Consider the following 14,847-nt stretch of genomic DNA (forward strand, 5'->3'; position numbering starts at 1 on the left):
ATTTTACAATGAGTATGAAGATGTTGCATATATGTCATTGGATACAGATTCTGAGGAAGTGAAGATGAAAAATGACATTATGCAAAGTGAACTTACAAGTGATCTCATTGTGGATTTTGATAATCCTCATAGCAACTATGCGGTTCAGCTGTACAAATTCGACTTAATTAGCATGCCTCGTCAAGGTTGGCTGACAAGTGGAGTTATTGACGGATGCGCTTCATGTTCAATAGGCAAGAAGAGGAATCACCTTCTGCAACAAGGAGATTTTGGTTTAATATTATGCCTTTTGTAAGTGTTGTTATTGCTTAGTTTTATATGTTTGTTTTCATTTGGTCATATTATTTTGTCAGTTGGTCATCTTCTGTTTTTCAGTTTGTCATGTTATGTTTTTCAGTTGGTCATATTATTTTCAGTCTAATAAAAAGTAAATAAGTGTAACTGACAACTTAATAAGTCTACCTGAATAATAAATAAGTGTAACTGAAAAATAAAGAAGTCTAACTGAAAACTAAATGAGTCTAACTGAAAAGTAAATTACTCTAACTGAAAGCTTAATGAGTCTAACTGAAAACTTAATGAGTCTAACTGAAAACTTAATCAGTCTAACTGAAAACTTAATGAGTCTTACTGAAAACTTAATAAGTCTAACTGAAAACTAAATGAGTCTAACTGAAAAGTAAATTGTCTAACTGAGAAGTAAATAAGTCTCACTGAAAACTTAATGAGTCTCACTGAGAACTTAATGAGTCTACTGAAAACTTAAAAGTCTAACTGAAAACTAAATGAGTCTAACTGAAAAGTAAATTATCTAACGAGAAGTAAAAAGCTCACTGAAAACTTAATGAGTCTCACTGAGAACTTAATGAGTCTAACTGAAAACTTAATGAGTCTAACTGAAAACTAAATAAGTCTAACTGAAAAGTAAATAAATCTAACTGACATTTTAAAAAGTCTAACTGAAAACTAAACTTAATGTTTCAGTTTGTCTATAATATCTATTTTCTTTTGTTGTAGAACTATATCAATTGGTTGTGTGCTGAGAAGGTAAAAAAGGTTCAGTTTGAGAGTGAGATTGCTGAAAATGAGATTATTTTGAAGAACCTGGAGGGCACTAGGCAGTATGATCAGAAGTTTAAGGAATGGGAAGAAAACAAGAAAAAGCTTATTACAAAAGATGATGATTTATTCTACAAGAAATGTAAGGAAGCTATTTCTTCATGGGTGAAATCATTTCCAGGCAATGATATTCGAGAAGCTGAACTGGTTAGTTGTATTATTGTTAACTATTTTTTTATTTGTTCAGTTAGTGTAATTTTCTCTTTCAGTTAGTGTATGTTACTTGTCAGTTAGTCCTAGTTTATTTTCAGTTAGTGTATGTTTTTAGTTCAGGTAGTGTTTTTAGAATTTCATTTTGTTTTTTGTTCTCTGTCAGGTAGACTTATTGCTTTTGCATCTTATGTTTATCTTCCAGATTTTTGTTCCTGTTCACAAGGATGATCATTATACTGTCTTGGTGCTGAACAAGAAAGCAAAAAGGATTGAAAATATTGACAATCGTACAGACATGAAGGACATTGATAGATATAAGCATGAGGAATTTAACGGTCTTACATACTTTGTAAGTACCTTTTTATGAGCATTTGTATTTTTTTTTTTTGTTCCATTTTATTACTTGTTTTTTAATTGTTGTTTTTTTTTTTGATCTTCAAATGCAGTGTCGTGCTTTTGATTCTTTTATGAAAGAGACTATGAGATGTCGTGATTTTGATCGTCTCCACCATTGGCAAACATCAACTCTTTACTTCCCTTGGAGAAGCAAGGACAACAATTTTGATTGTGGTGTCTATGCAATCAAAACCATGGAGCTGTATGACGGTCAAAATACTAACCATGCTGCACTTGTTGACCTTAAAAGGGTATGATTACTTTATTTTGCTTGTTACATTTCTGTTTTTGAAAGTTTTTTAATAGAAAAAGGTATGATAGCCAGTTAGTGAAGGACTTGAAAGACTAGCTAAAAACAAAGATGTCTAACTGAAGCATTATAAAGACTAGCTGAGAAATAATGAAGTCTACCTGAAGCACTGTAAAGACTAGCTTAGAAATAAACAAGTCTAACTGAAACATAATAAATACTAGCTGAAAAACAATCAAGTCTAACTGAAACATACCTAGGCTTTAATTTGTTGTTGGTTGCATTTCGGGAACGAAAAGGCCATTTCCGGCCTATTTTGGCCTATTTTGGCTTTTTCGCTCCCAAAATGTACTTATCGAGTCATTTAACCCAAATTTTCTTTGAACATGATTATATGAGGTATAATATAACTAGTATGTAGATTCTTAGGCTTTAATTTGTTGTTGGTTGCATTTCGGGAATGAAAAGGCCATTTTCGGCCTATTTTGGCCTATTTTGGCCTTTTCGCTCCCAAAATGTACTTTTCAAGTGATTTAACCCCAAATTTTCTTTGAACATGATTATATGAGGTATGATATAACTAGTATGTAGATTCTTAGGCTTTAATTTGTTGTTCGCTGCATTTTGGGAACGAAAAGGCCATTTCTGGCCTATTTTGGCCTATTTTGGCCTTTTCGCTCCTAAAATGTACTTATCACGTGATTTAATCCCAAATTCTATTTGAACATGATTATATGAGGTATAATATAACTATGTAGATTCTTAGGCTTTAATTTGTTGTTGGTTGCATTTCGGGAATGAAAAGGCCATTTTCGGCCTATTTTAGCCTATTTTGGCCTTTTCGCTCCCAAAATGTAATTATCAAGTGATTTAACCCCAAATTTTCTTTGAACATGATTATATGAGGTGTAATATAACTAGTATGTAAATTCTTAGGCTATAATTTGTTGTTGGTTGCATTTCGGGAATGAAAAGGCCATTTTCGGCTTATTTTGGCCTTTTCGCTCCCGAAATGTACTTATCAAGTGATTTAACCCCAAATTTTCATTGAACATGATTATATGAGGTATAATATAACTATTATATAGATTCTTAGGCTTTAATTTGTTGTTGGCTGCATTTTGGGAACGAAAATGCCATTTCCGGTCTATTTTGGCCTATTTTGGCCTTTTCGCTCCTAAAATGTACTTATCACGTGATTTAACCCCAAATTCTATTTGAACATGATTATATGAGGTATAATATAACTAGTATGTAGATTCTTAGGCTTTAATTTGTTGTTGGTTGCATTTCGGGAATGAAAAGGCCATTTTCGGCCTATTTTAGCCTATTTTGGCCTTTTCGCTCCCAAAATGTACTTATCAAGTGATTTAACCCCAAATTTTCTTTGAACATGATTATATGAGGTGTAATATAACTATTATGTAGATTCTTAAGCTATAATTTGTTGTTGGTGCATTTCGGGAATGAAAATGTCATTTTCGGCCTATTTTGGCCTTTTCGCTCCCAAAATGTACTTATCAAGTGATTTAACCCCAAATTTTCATTGAACATGATTATATGAGGTATAATATAACTATTATATAGATTCTTAGGCTTTAATTTGTTGTTGGCTGCATTTTGGGAACGAAAAGGCCATTTCCGGCCTATTTTGGCCTTTTCGCTCCTAAAATATATTTATCACGTGATTTAACCCCAAATTCTATTTGAACATGATTATATGAGGTATAATATAACTAGTTTGTACATTCTTAGGCTTTAATTTGTTGTTGGTTGCATTTTGGTAACGAAAAAGCTATTTCCGGCCTATTTTGGTCTTTTCTCTCCCAAAATGTACTTATCAAGTGATTTAACCCCATATTTTCTTTGAACATGATTATATGATCATAATATAACTAGTATGTAGATTGCTAGGCTTTAATTTGTTGTTGGTTGCATTTCGGGAATGAAAAGGCCAATTTTGGCCTTTTCGCTCCCAAAATGTACTTATCAAGTGATTTAACCCCAAATTTTCTTTGAACATGATTATATGAGGTATAATATAACTAGTATGTAGATTCTTAGGCTTTAAATTGTTGTTGGTTGCATTTCGGGAACGAAAAGGCCATGTTCGGTCTATTTTGGCCTATTTTGGACTTTTCGCTCCCAAAATGTACTTATCAAGTGATTTAACCCGAAATTTTCTTTGAACATGATTATATGAGGTATAATAAAAACTAGTATGTAGATTCCTAGGCTTTAATTTGTTGTTGGTTGCATTTCGGGAACGAAAAGGCCATTTCCGGCCTATTTTGGCTTTTTCGCTCCCAAAATGTACTTATCGAGTCATTTAACCCCAAATTTTCTTCGAACATGATTATATGAGGTATAATATAACTAGTATGTAGATTCTTAGGCTTTAATTTGTTGTTGGCTGCATTTCGGGAATGAAAAGGCCATTTCGGCCATTTTGGCCTATTTTGGCCTTTTCGCTCCCAAAATGTACTTTTCAAGTCATTTAATCCCAGATTTTCTTTGAACATGATTATATGAGGTATGATATAACTAGTATGTAGATTCTTAGGCTTTAATTTGTTGTTGGTTGCATTTCGGGAACGAAAAGATCATTTTCGGCCTATTTTGGCATTTTCGCTCCCAAAATATACTTTTCAAGTGATTTAACCCCAAATTTTCTTTGAACATGATTATATGAGGTATGATATAACTAGTATGTAGATTCTTAGGCTTTAATTTGTTGTTGGTTGCATTTCGGGAACGAAAAGATCATTTTCGGCCTATTTTGGCCTTTTCGCTCCCAAAATGTACTTATCAAGTGATTTAACCCCAAATTTTCTTTGAACATGATTATATGAGGATGATATAACTAGTATGTAGATTCTTAGGCTTTATTTGTTGTTGGTTGCATTTCGGGAACGAAAAGCCATTTCCCTATTTTGGCCTTTTCGCTCCCAAAATGTACTTATCAAGTATTTAACCCCAAATTTTCTTTGAACATGATTATATGAGGTGTAATATAACTAGTATGTAATTCTTAGGCTTAATTTGTTGTTGGTTGCATTTCGGGAACGAAAAGGCCATTTCGGCTTATTTTGGCCTTTTCGCTCCAAAATGTACTTATCAAGTATTTAACCCCAAATTTTCTTTGAACATGATTATATGAGGTATAATATAACTAGTATGTAGATTCTTAGGCTTTAATTTGTTGTTGGTTGCATTTCGGGAACGAAAAGGCCATTTCGGCTATTTTGGCCTATTTGCTTTCGCTCCCAAAATGTACTTATCAAGTATTTAACCCAAATTTTCTTTGAACATGATTATTTGAGGTATAATAAAAACTAGTATGTAGATTCCTAGGCTTTAATTTGTTGTTGGATGCATTTCGGGAACGAAAAGGCCATTTACGGCCTATTTTGGCCTATTTTGGCTTTTTCTCTCCCAAAATGTACTTATCAAGTCATTTAACCCCAAATTTTCTTTGAACATGATTATATGAGCATAATATAACTAGTATAGATTCTTAGGCTTTAATTTGTTGTTGGTTGCATTTCGGGAACGAAAAGGCCATTTCGGCCTATTTTGGCCTTTTGCTTTCGCTCCAAAATGTACTTATCAAGTATTTAACCCCAAATTTTCTTTGAACATGATTATATGAGGTAATATAACTAGTATGTAGATTCTTAGGCTTTAATTTGTTGTTGGTTGCATTTGGGAACGAAAAGGCCATTTGCCTATTTGGCCTATTTTGGCCTTTTCGCTCCCAAAATGTACTTATCAAGTATTTAACCCAAATTCTTTTGAACATGATTATATGAGGATAATATAACTAGTATGTAGATTCTTAGGCTTTAATTTGTTGTTGGTTGCATTTCGGGAAGAAAAGGCCATTTCGGCCTATTTTGCCTTTTGGCCTTTTCGCTCCCAAAATGTACTTATCAAGTATTTAACCCCAAATTTTCTTTGAACATGATTATATGAGGATAATATAACTAGTATGTAGATTCTTAGGCTTTATTTGTTGTTGGTTGCATTTCGGGAACGAAAAGCCATTTCCGGCCTATTTTGGCCTTTTCGCTCCCAAATGTACTTATCAAGTGATTTAACCCCAAATTTTTTGAACATGATTATATGAGGTATATAACTAGTATGTAGATTCTTAGGCTTTAATTTGTTGTTGTTGCATTTCGGGAACGAAAAGGCCATTTGGCCATTTGGCCTATTTTGGCCTTTTCGCTCCCAAAATGTACTTATCAAGTATTTAACCCAAATTCTTTTGAACATGATTATATGAGGATAATATAACTAGTATGTAGATTCTTAGGCTTTATTTGTTGTTGGTTGCATTTCGGGAAGAAAAGGCCATTTCGGCCTATTTGCCTATTTTGGCCTTTTCGCTCCCAAAATGTACTTATCAAGTATTTAACCCCAAATTTTCTTTGAACATGATTATATGAGGTTAAATACTATATGTAGATTCTTAGGCTTTAATTTGTTGTTGGTTGCATTTCGGGAACGAAAAGGCCATTTCCGGCCTATTTTGGCCTTTTCGCTCCCAAAATGTACTTATCAAGTCATTTAACCCCAAATTTTCTTTGAACATGATTATATGAGGCTAATATATACTATATGTAGATTCTTAGGCTTTATTTGTTGTTGGTTGCATTTGGGAACGAAAAGGCCATTTCCGGCCTATTTTGGCCTTTTCGCTCCCAAAATGTACTTATCAAGTGTTTAACCCCAAATTTTCTTTGAACATGATTATATGAGGATATATAACTAGTATGTAGATTCTTAGGCTTTATTTGTTTTGGTTGCATTTCGGGAACGAAAAGGCATTTCCGGCCTATTTTGGCCTTTTCGCTCCCAAAATGTACTTATCAAGTATTTAACCCCAAATTTTCTTTGAACATGATTATATGAGGATAATATAACTAGTATGTAAATTCTTAGGCTTTAATTTGTTGTTGGTTGCATTTCGGGAATGAAAAGGCCAATTTTGGCCTTTTCGCTCCCAAAATGTACTTATCAAGTGATTTAACCCCAAATTTTCTTTGAACATGATTATATGAGGATAATATAACTAGTATGTAGATTCTTAGGCTTTATTTGTTGTTGGTTGCATTTCGGGAACGAAAAGGCCATTTCGGCTATTTTGGCCTATTTTGGCTTTTCGCTCCCAAAATGTACTTATCAAGTATTTAACCCAAATTTTCTTTGAACATGATTATATGAGGATAATATAACTAGTATGTAGATTCTTAGGCTTTATTTGTTGTTGGTTGCATTTCGGGAACGAAAAGGCCATTTCGGCCTATTTTGGCCTTTTGTTTCGCTCCCAAAATGTACTTTTCAAGTCATTTAATCCCAGATTTTCTTTGAACATGATTATATGAGGCATAATATAACTAGTTTGTAGATTCTTAGGCTTTCATTTGTTGTTGGCTACATTTCATTAACGAAAAGGACATTTCCGACCTATTTTGGCCTTTTCGCTCCCAAAATGTACCTATCAAGTATTTAACCCCAAATTCTTTGAACATGATTATATGAGGATAATATAACTAGTATGTAGATTCTTAGGCTTTATTTGTTGTTGGTTGCATTTCGGAACGAAAAGGCCATTTCCGGCCTATTTTGGCCTTTTCGTCCCAAAATGTACTTATCAAGTTTTTAACCCCAAATTTTCTTTGAACATGATTATATGAGGCATAATATAACTAGTATGTAGATTCTTAGGCTTTATTTGTTGTTGGTTGCATTTCGGGAACGAAAAAGGCCATTTTGGCCTTTTCGCTCCCAAAATGTACTTATCAAGTATTTAACCCAAATTTTCTTTGAACATGATTATATGAGGTATAATATAACTAGTATGTAGATTCTTAGGCTTTATTTGTTGTTGGTTGCATTTCGGGAACGAAAAGGCCATTTCGCTATTTGGCCTATTTTGGCTTTTCGCTCCCAAAATGTACTTATCAAGTATTTAACCCAAATTTTCTTTGAACATGATTATATGAGGCATAATATACTAGTATGTAGATTCTTAGGCTTTATTTGTTGTTGGTTGCATTTCGGGAACGAAAAGGCCATTTCCGGCCTATTGGCTATTTTGCCTTTTCGCTCCCAAAATGTACTTATCAAGTCATTTAACCCCAAATTTTCTTTGAACATGATTATATGAGGCATAATATAACTAGTATGTAGATTCTTAGGCTTTATTTGTTGTTGGTTGCATTTCGGGAACGAAAAGGCCATTTCGCTGGCCTATTTTGGCCTTTTCGCTCCCAAAATGTACTTATCAAGTGATTTAACCCAAATTTTCTTTGAACATGATTATATGAGGATATATAACTAGTATGTAGATTCTTAGGCTTTATTTGTTGTTGGTTGCATTTCGGGAACGAAAAGGTCCATTTCGGCCTATTTTGGCCTTTTCGCTCCCAAAATGTACTTATCAAGTATTTAACCCCAAATTTTCTTTGAACATGATTATATGAGGTATAATATAACTAGTATGTAGATTCTTAGGCTTTATTTGTTGTTGGTTGCATTTCGGGAACGAAAAGGCCATTTCCGGCCTATTCTGGCCTATTTTGGCCTTTTCGCTCCCAAAATGTACTTATCAAGTCATTTAATGCCAAATTTTCTTTGAACATGATTATATGAGGCATAATATAACTAGTTTATGATTCTTAGGCTTATTTGTTGTTGGTTGCATTTCGGGAACGAAAAGGCCATTTCCGGCCTATTTTGGCCTATTTGCTTTTCGCTCCAAAATGTACTTATCAAGTATTTAACCCAAATTTCTTTGAACATGATTATATGAGGATAATATAACTAGTATGTAGATTCTTAGGCTTTATTTGTTGTTGGTTGCATTTCGGGAACGAAAAGGCCATTTCGGCCTATTTTGCCTTTTGCTTTCGCTCCCAAAATGTACTTATCAAGTATTTAACCCCAAATTTTCTTTGAACATGATTATATGAGGTAATATAACTAGTATGTAGATTCTTAGGCTTTATTTGTTGTTGGTTGCATTTCGGGAACGAAAAGGCCATTTCGGCCTATTTTGGCCTTTTCGCTCCCAAAATGTACTTATCAAGTGATTTAACCCCAAATTTTCTTTGAACATGATTATATGAGGTTAATTAACTAGTATGTAGATTCTTAGGCTTTATTTGTTGTTGGTTGCATTTCGGGAAGAAAAGGCCATTTCCGGCCTATTTTGGCCTTTTCGCTCCCAAAATGTACTTATCAAGTGATTTAACCCCAAATTTTCTTTGAACATGATTATATGAGGATAATATAACTAGTATGTAGATTCTTAGGCTTAATTTGTTGTTGGTTGCATTTCGGGAACGAAAAGGCCATTTCGGCCTATTTTGGCCTTTTCGCTCCCAAAATGTACTTATCAAGTGATTTAACCCCAAATTCTTTGAACATGATTATATGAGGATAATATAACTAGTTTGTAGATTCTTAGGCTTTATTTGTTGTTGGTTGCATTTGGGAACGAAAAGCATTTCGGCCTATTTTGGCCTTTTCGCTCCCAAAATGTACTTATCAAGTGATTTAACCCAATATTCTTTGAACATGATTATATGAGGTCATAATATAACTAGTATGTAGATTCTTAGGCTTTATTGTTGTTGGTTGCATTTCGGGAACGAAAAGGCCATTTTGGCCTTTTCGCTCCAAAATGTACTTATCAAGTGATTTAACCCCAAATTTCTTTGAACATGATTATATGAGGATAATATAACTAGTATGTAGATTCTTAGGCTTTATTTGTTTTTGGTTGCATTTCGGGAACGAAAAGATCATTTTCGGCCTATTTTGGCCTTTTCGCTCCCAAAATGTACTTATCAAGTGATTTAACCCAAATTTTCTTTGAACATGATTATATGAGGTATAATATAACTAGTATGTAAATTCTTAGGCTTTAATTTGTTGTTGGTTGCATTTCGGGAATGAAAAGGCCAATTTTGGCCTTTTCGCTCCCAAAATGTACTTATCAAGTGATTTAACCCCAAATTTTCTTTAACATGATTATATGAGGTAAATAAACTAGTATGTAGATTCTTAGGCTTTAATTTGTTGTTGGTTGCATTTCGGGAACGAAAAGGCCATTTCCGGCCTATTTTGGCCTTTTCGCTCCCAAAATGTACTTATCAAGTCATTTAACCCAAATTTTCTTTGAACATGATTATATGAGGATAATATAACTAGTATGTAGATTCTTAGGCTTTAATTTGTTGTTGGTTGCATTTCGGGAAGAAAAGGCCATTTCGGCCTATTTTGGCCTATTTTGCTTTCGCTCCAAAATGTACTTATCAAGTATTTAACCCCAAATTTTCTTTGAACATGATTATATGAGGTATAATATAACTAGTATGTAGATTCTTAGGCTTTAATTTGTTGTTGGTTGCATTTCGGGAATGAAAAGGCCATTTCAGGCCTATTTTGGCTTTTTCTTTTCGCTCCCAAAATGTACTTTATCAAGTGATTTAACCCCAAATTTTCTTTGAACATGATTATATGAGGTATATATAACTAGTATGTAGATTCTTAGGCTTTAATTTGTTGTTGGTTGCATTTCGGGAACGAAAAGGCCATTTTCGGCCTATTTTGGCCTTTTCGCTCCCATAAATGTACTTATCAAGTGATTTAACCCCAAATTTCTTTGAACATGATTATATGAGGTATATATAACTAGTATGTAGATTCTTAGGCTTTAATTTGTTGTTGGTTGCATTTCGGGAACGAAAAGGCCATTTCGGCCTATTTTGGCCTTTTCGCTCCCAAAATGTACTTATCAAGTGATTTAACCCAAATTCTTTTGAACATGATTATATGAGGTATAATATAACTAGTATGTAGATTCTTAGGCTTTAATTTGTTGTTGGTTGCATTTCGGGAAGAAAAGGCCATTTTCGGCCTATTTTGCCTTTTGGCCTTTTCGCTCCAAAATGTACTTATCAAGTGATTTAACCCCAAATTTCTTTGAACATGATTATATGAGGTTAATATAACTATTATGTAGATTCTTAGCTTTAATTTGTGTTGGTGCATTTCGGGAACGAAAAGCCATTTCGGCCTATTTTGGCCTTTTCGCTCCCAAAATGTACTTATCAAGTGATTTAACCCCAAATTTTCTTGAACATGATTATATGAGGTATAATATAACTATTATATAGATTCTTAGGCTTTAATTTGTTGTTGGTTGCATTTTGGGAACGAAAAGCCATTTCCGGCCTATTTTGGCCTTTTCGCTCTCAAAATGTACTTATCAAGTGATTTAACCCCAAATTTCTTTGAACATGATTATATGAGGTATAATATAACTAGTTTGTATTCTTAGGCTTTAATTTGTTGTTGGTTCATTTGGAACGAAAAGGCCATTTCCGGCCTATTTTGGCCTTTTCTCTCCCAAAATGTACTTATCAAGTGATTTAACCCAAATTTCTTTGAACATGATTATATGAGGTATAATATAACTAGTTATTAGATTCTTAGGCTTTAATTTGTTGTTGGTTGCATTTTGGGAACGAAAAGGCCATTTCCGGCCTATTTTGGCCTTTTCGCTCCAAAATGTACTTATCAAGTGATTTAACCCAAATTTTCTTTAATACATGATTATATGAGGTATAATATAACTAGTTGTAGATTCTTAGGCTTTAATTTGTTGTTGGTTGCATTTCGGGAACGAAAAGCCATTTCCGGCCTATTTTGGCTTTTCTCTCCCAAAATGTACTTATCAAGTGATTTAACCCCAAATTTTCTTTGAACATGATTATATGATATAAATAACTAGTATGTAGATTCTTAGGCTTTAATTTGTTGTTGGTTGCATTTCGGGAAGAAAAAGGCCAATTTTGGCCTTTTCGCTCCCAAAATGTACTTATCAAGTGATTTAACCCAAATTTTCTTTGAACATGATTATATGAGGTATAATATAACTAGTATGTAGATTCTTAGGCTTTAATTGTTGTTGGTTGCATTTCGGGAACGAAAAGGCCATTTCGGTCTATTTTGGCCTATTTTGGACTTTTCGCTCCCAAAATGTACTTATCTATGTTAACCCCAAATTTTCTTGAACATGATTATATGAGGTATATAAACTAGTATGTAGATTCTTAGGCTTTAATTTGTTGTTGGTTGCATTTCGGGAACGAAAAGGCCATTTCGGCCTATTTTGGCCTTATTTCTCTTTCCTAAATGTACTTATATCATTTAACCCCAAATTTTTCTTTGAACATGATTATATGAGGTATAATATAACTAGTATGTAGATTCTTAGGCTTTAATTTGTTGTTGGTTCATTTCGGGAACGAAAAGGCCATTTCGGCCTATTTTGGCCTATTTTGCCTTTTCGCTCCCAAAATGTACTTTCAAGTATTTAACCCCAAATTTTCTTTGAACATGATTATATGAGGTTATATAACTAATGTAGATTATGGCTTTAATTTGTTGTTGGTTGCATTTCGGGAACGAAAAGGATCTTTCGGCCTATTTTGGCCTTTTCGCTCCAAAATGTATTATCAATATTTAACCCCAAATTTTCTTTGAACATGATTATATGAGGTATAATATAACTAGTATGTAGATTTTAGGCTTTAATTTGTTGTTGGTTGCATTTGGGAACGAAAAGGCCATTTCGGCCTATTTTGGCCTTTTCGCTCCCAAAATGTACTTATCAAGTGATTTAACCCCAAATTCTTTTAAATGATTATATGAGGTATAATATAACTAGTATGTAGATTCTTAGGCTTTAATTTGTTGTTGGTTGCATTTCGGGAATGAAAAGGCCATTTTCGGCCTATTTTAGCCTATTTTGGCCTTTTCGCTCCCAAAATGTACTTATCAAGTGATTTAACCCCAAATTTTCTTTGAACATGATTATATGAGGTGTAATATAACTAGTATGTAGATTCTTAGGCTATAATTTGTTGTTGGTTGCATTTCGGGAATGAAAAGGCCATTTTCGGCCTATTTTGGCCTTTTCGCTCCAAAATGTACTTATCAAGTGATTTAACCCCAAATTTTCTTTGAACATGATTATATGAGGTATAATATAACTAGTATGTAGATTCTTAGGCTTTAATTTGTTGTTGGTTGCATTTCGGGAAGAAAGGCCATTTCGGCCTATTTTGGCCTATTTTGGCTTTTCGCTCCAAAATGTACTTATCAAGTGATTTAACCCCAAATTTTTTTGAACATGATTATATGAGGTTAATATAACTAGTATGTAGATTCTTAGGCTTTAATTTGTTGTTGGTTGCATTTCGGGAACGAAAAGGCCATTTCCGGGCTATTTTGGCCTATTTTGGCTTTTCGCTCCCAAAATGTACTTATCAAGTCATTTAACCCCAAATTTTTTTGAACATGATTATATGAGGTATAATAAAAACTAGTATGTAGATTCCTAGGCTTTAATTTGTTGTTGGTTGCATTTCGGGAACGAAAAGGCCATTTCCGGCCTATTTTGGCCTATTTTGGCTTTTTCGCTCCCAAAATGTACTTATCGAGTCATTTAACCCCAAATTTTCTTTGAACATGATTATATGAGGTATAATATAACTAGTATGTAGATTCTTAGGCTTTAATTTGTTGTTGGTTGCATTTCGGGAAGAAAAGCCATTTTCGGCCTATTTTGGCCTATTTTGCCTTTTCGCTCCCAAAATGTACTTTCAAGTGATTTAACCCCAAATTTTCTTTGAACATGATTATATGAGGTATGATAATAGTATGTAGATTCTTAGGCTTTAATTTGTTGTTGGTTGCATTTCGGGAACGAAAAGATCATTTTCGGCCTATTTTGGCCTTTTCGCTCCCAAAATGTACTTATCAAGTGATTTAACCCCAAATTTTCTTGAACATGATTATATGAGGTATATATAACTATATGTAGATTCTTAGGCTTTAATTTGTTGTTGTGCATTTGGGAACGAAAAGGCCATTTCGGCCTATTTTGGCCTTTTCGCTCCAAAATGTACTTATCAAGTGATTTAACCCAAATTTTCTTTGAACATGATTATATGAGGTATAATATAACTAGTATGTAAATTCTTAGGCTTTAATTTGTTGTTGGTTGCATTTCGGGAATGAAAAGACCATTTTCGGCCTATTTTAGCCTATTTTGGCCTTTTCGCTCCCAAAATGTAATTATCAAGTGATTTAACCCCAAATTTTCTTTGAACTTGATTATATGAGTGAATATAACTAGTATGTAGATTCTTAGGCTTAATTTGTTGTTGGTTGCATTTCGGGAACGAAAAGGCCATTTCGGCCTATTTTGGCCTTTTTCGCTCCCGAAATGTACTTATCAAGTGATTTAACCCCAAATTTTCATTGAACATGATTATATGAGGTATAATATAACTATATATAGATTTTAGGCTTTAATTTGTTGTTGGTGCATTTCGGGAACGAAAAGCATTTCGGCCTATTTTGGCCTATTTTGCCTTTCGCTCCCAAAATGTACTTATCAAGTGATTTAACCCCAAATTCTATTGAACATGATTATATGAGGTATAATATAACTAGTATGTAGATTCTTAGGCTTTAATTTGTTGTTGGTTGCATTTCGGGAACGAAAAGCATTTGGCCTATTTTGGCCTTTTCGCTCCAAAATGTACTTATCAAGTGATTTAACCCCAAATTTTCTTTGAACATGATTATATGAGGTATAATAAACTAGTATGTAGATTCTTAGGCTTTAATTGTTGTTGGTTGCATTTCGGGAACGAAAAAGTTTCATTTCGTCTTTGGCCTATTTTGGTTTTCGCTCCAAATGTACTTACAAAGTGATTTAACCCAAATTTTCTTGAACATGATTATATGAGTATAATAAACTAGTATGTAGATTCTAGGCTTTAATTTGTTGTTGGTGCATTTCGGGAACGAAAAGGCCATTTCCGGCCTATTTTGGCTAT

At 33.5% G+C, this 14,847-nt stretch overlaps 1 protein-coding gene across 1 annotated transcript; it reads left to right on the plus strand.

The window, feature by feature from the left end:
- The first annotated feature begins 224 nt into the window (after positions 1–224).
- LOC130592141 (uncharacterized) lies at positions 225–2,031 on the plus strand. The gene is made up of 4 exons (XM_057396318.1): positions 225–291; positions 1,018–1,266; positions 1,475–1,621; positions 1,719–2,031. Exons 1-4 carry the CDS (start codon positions 283–285, stop codon positions 1,923–1,925), a joined length of 612 nt encoding a protein of 203 aa, XP_057252301.1. The 5' UTR covers positions 225–282; the 3' UTR covers positions 1,926–2,031.
- Positions 2,032–14,847: the final 12,816 nt, after the last annotated feature.

This window comes from Beta vulgaris, chromosome 1, assembly GCF_026745355.1.
Source record: "Beta vulgaris subsp. vulgaris cultivar EL10 chromosome 1, EL10.2, whole genome shotgun sequence".
NCBI lineage: Eukaryota > Viridiplantae > Streptophyta > Magnoliopsida > Caryophyllales > Amaranthaceae > Beta > Beta vulgaris.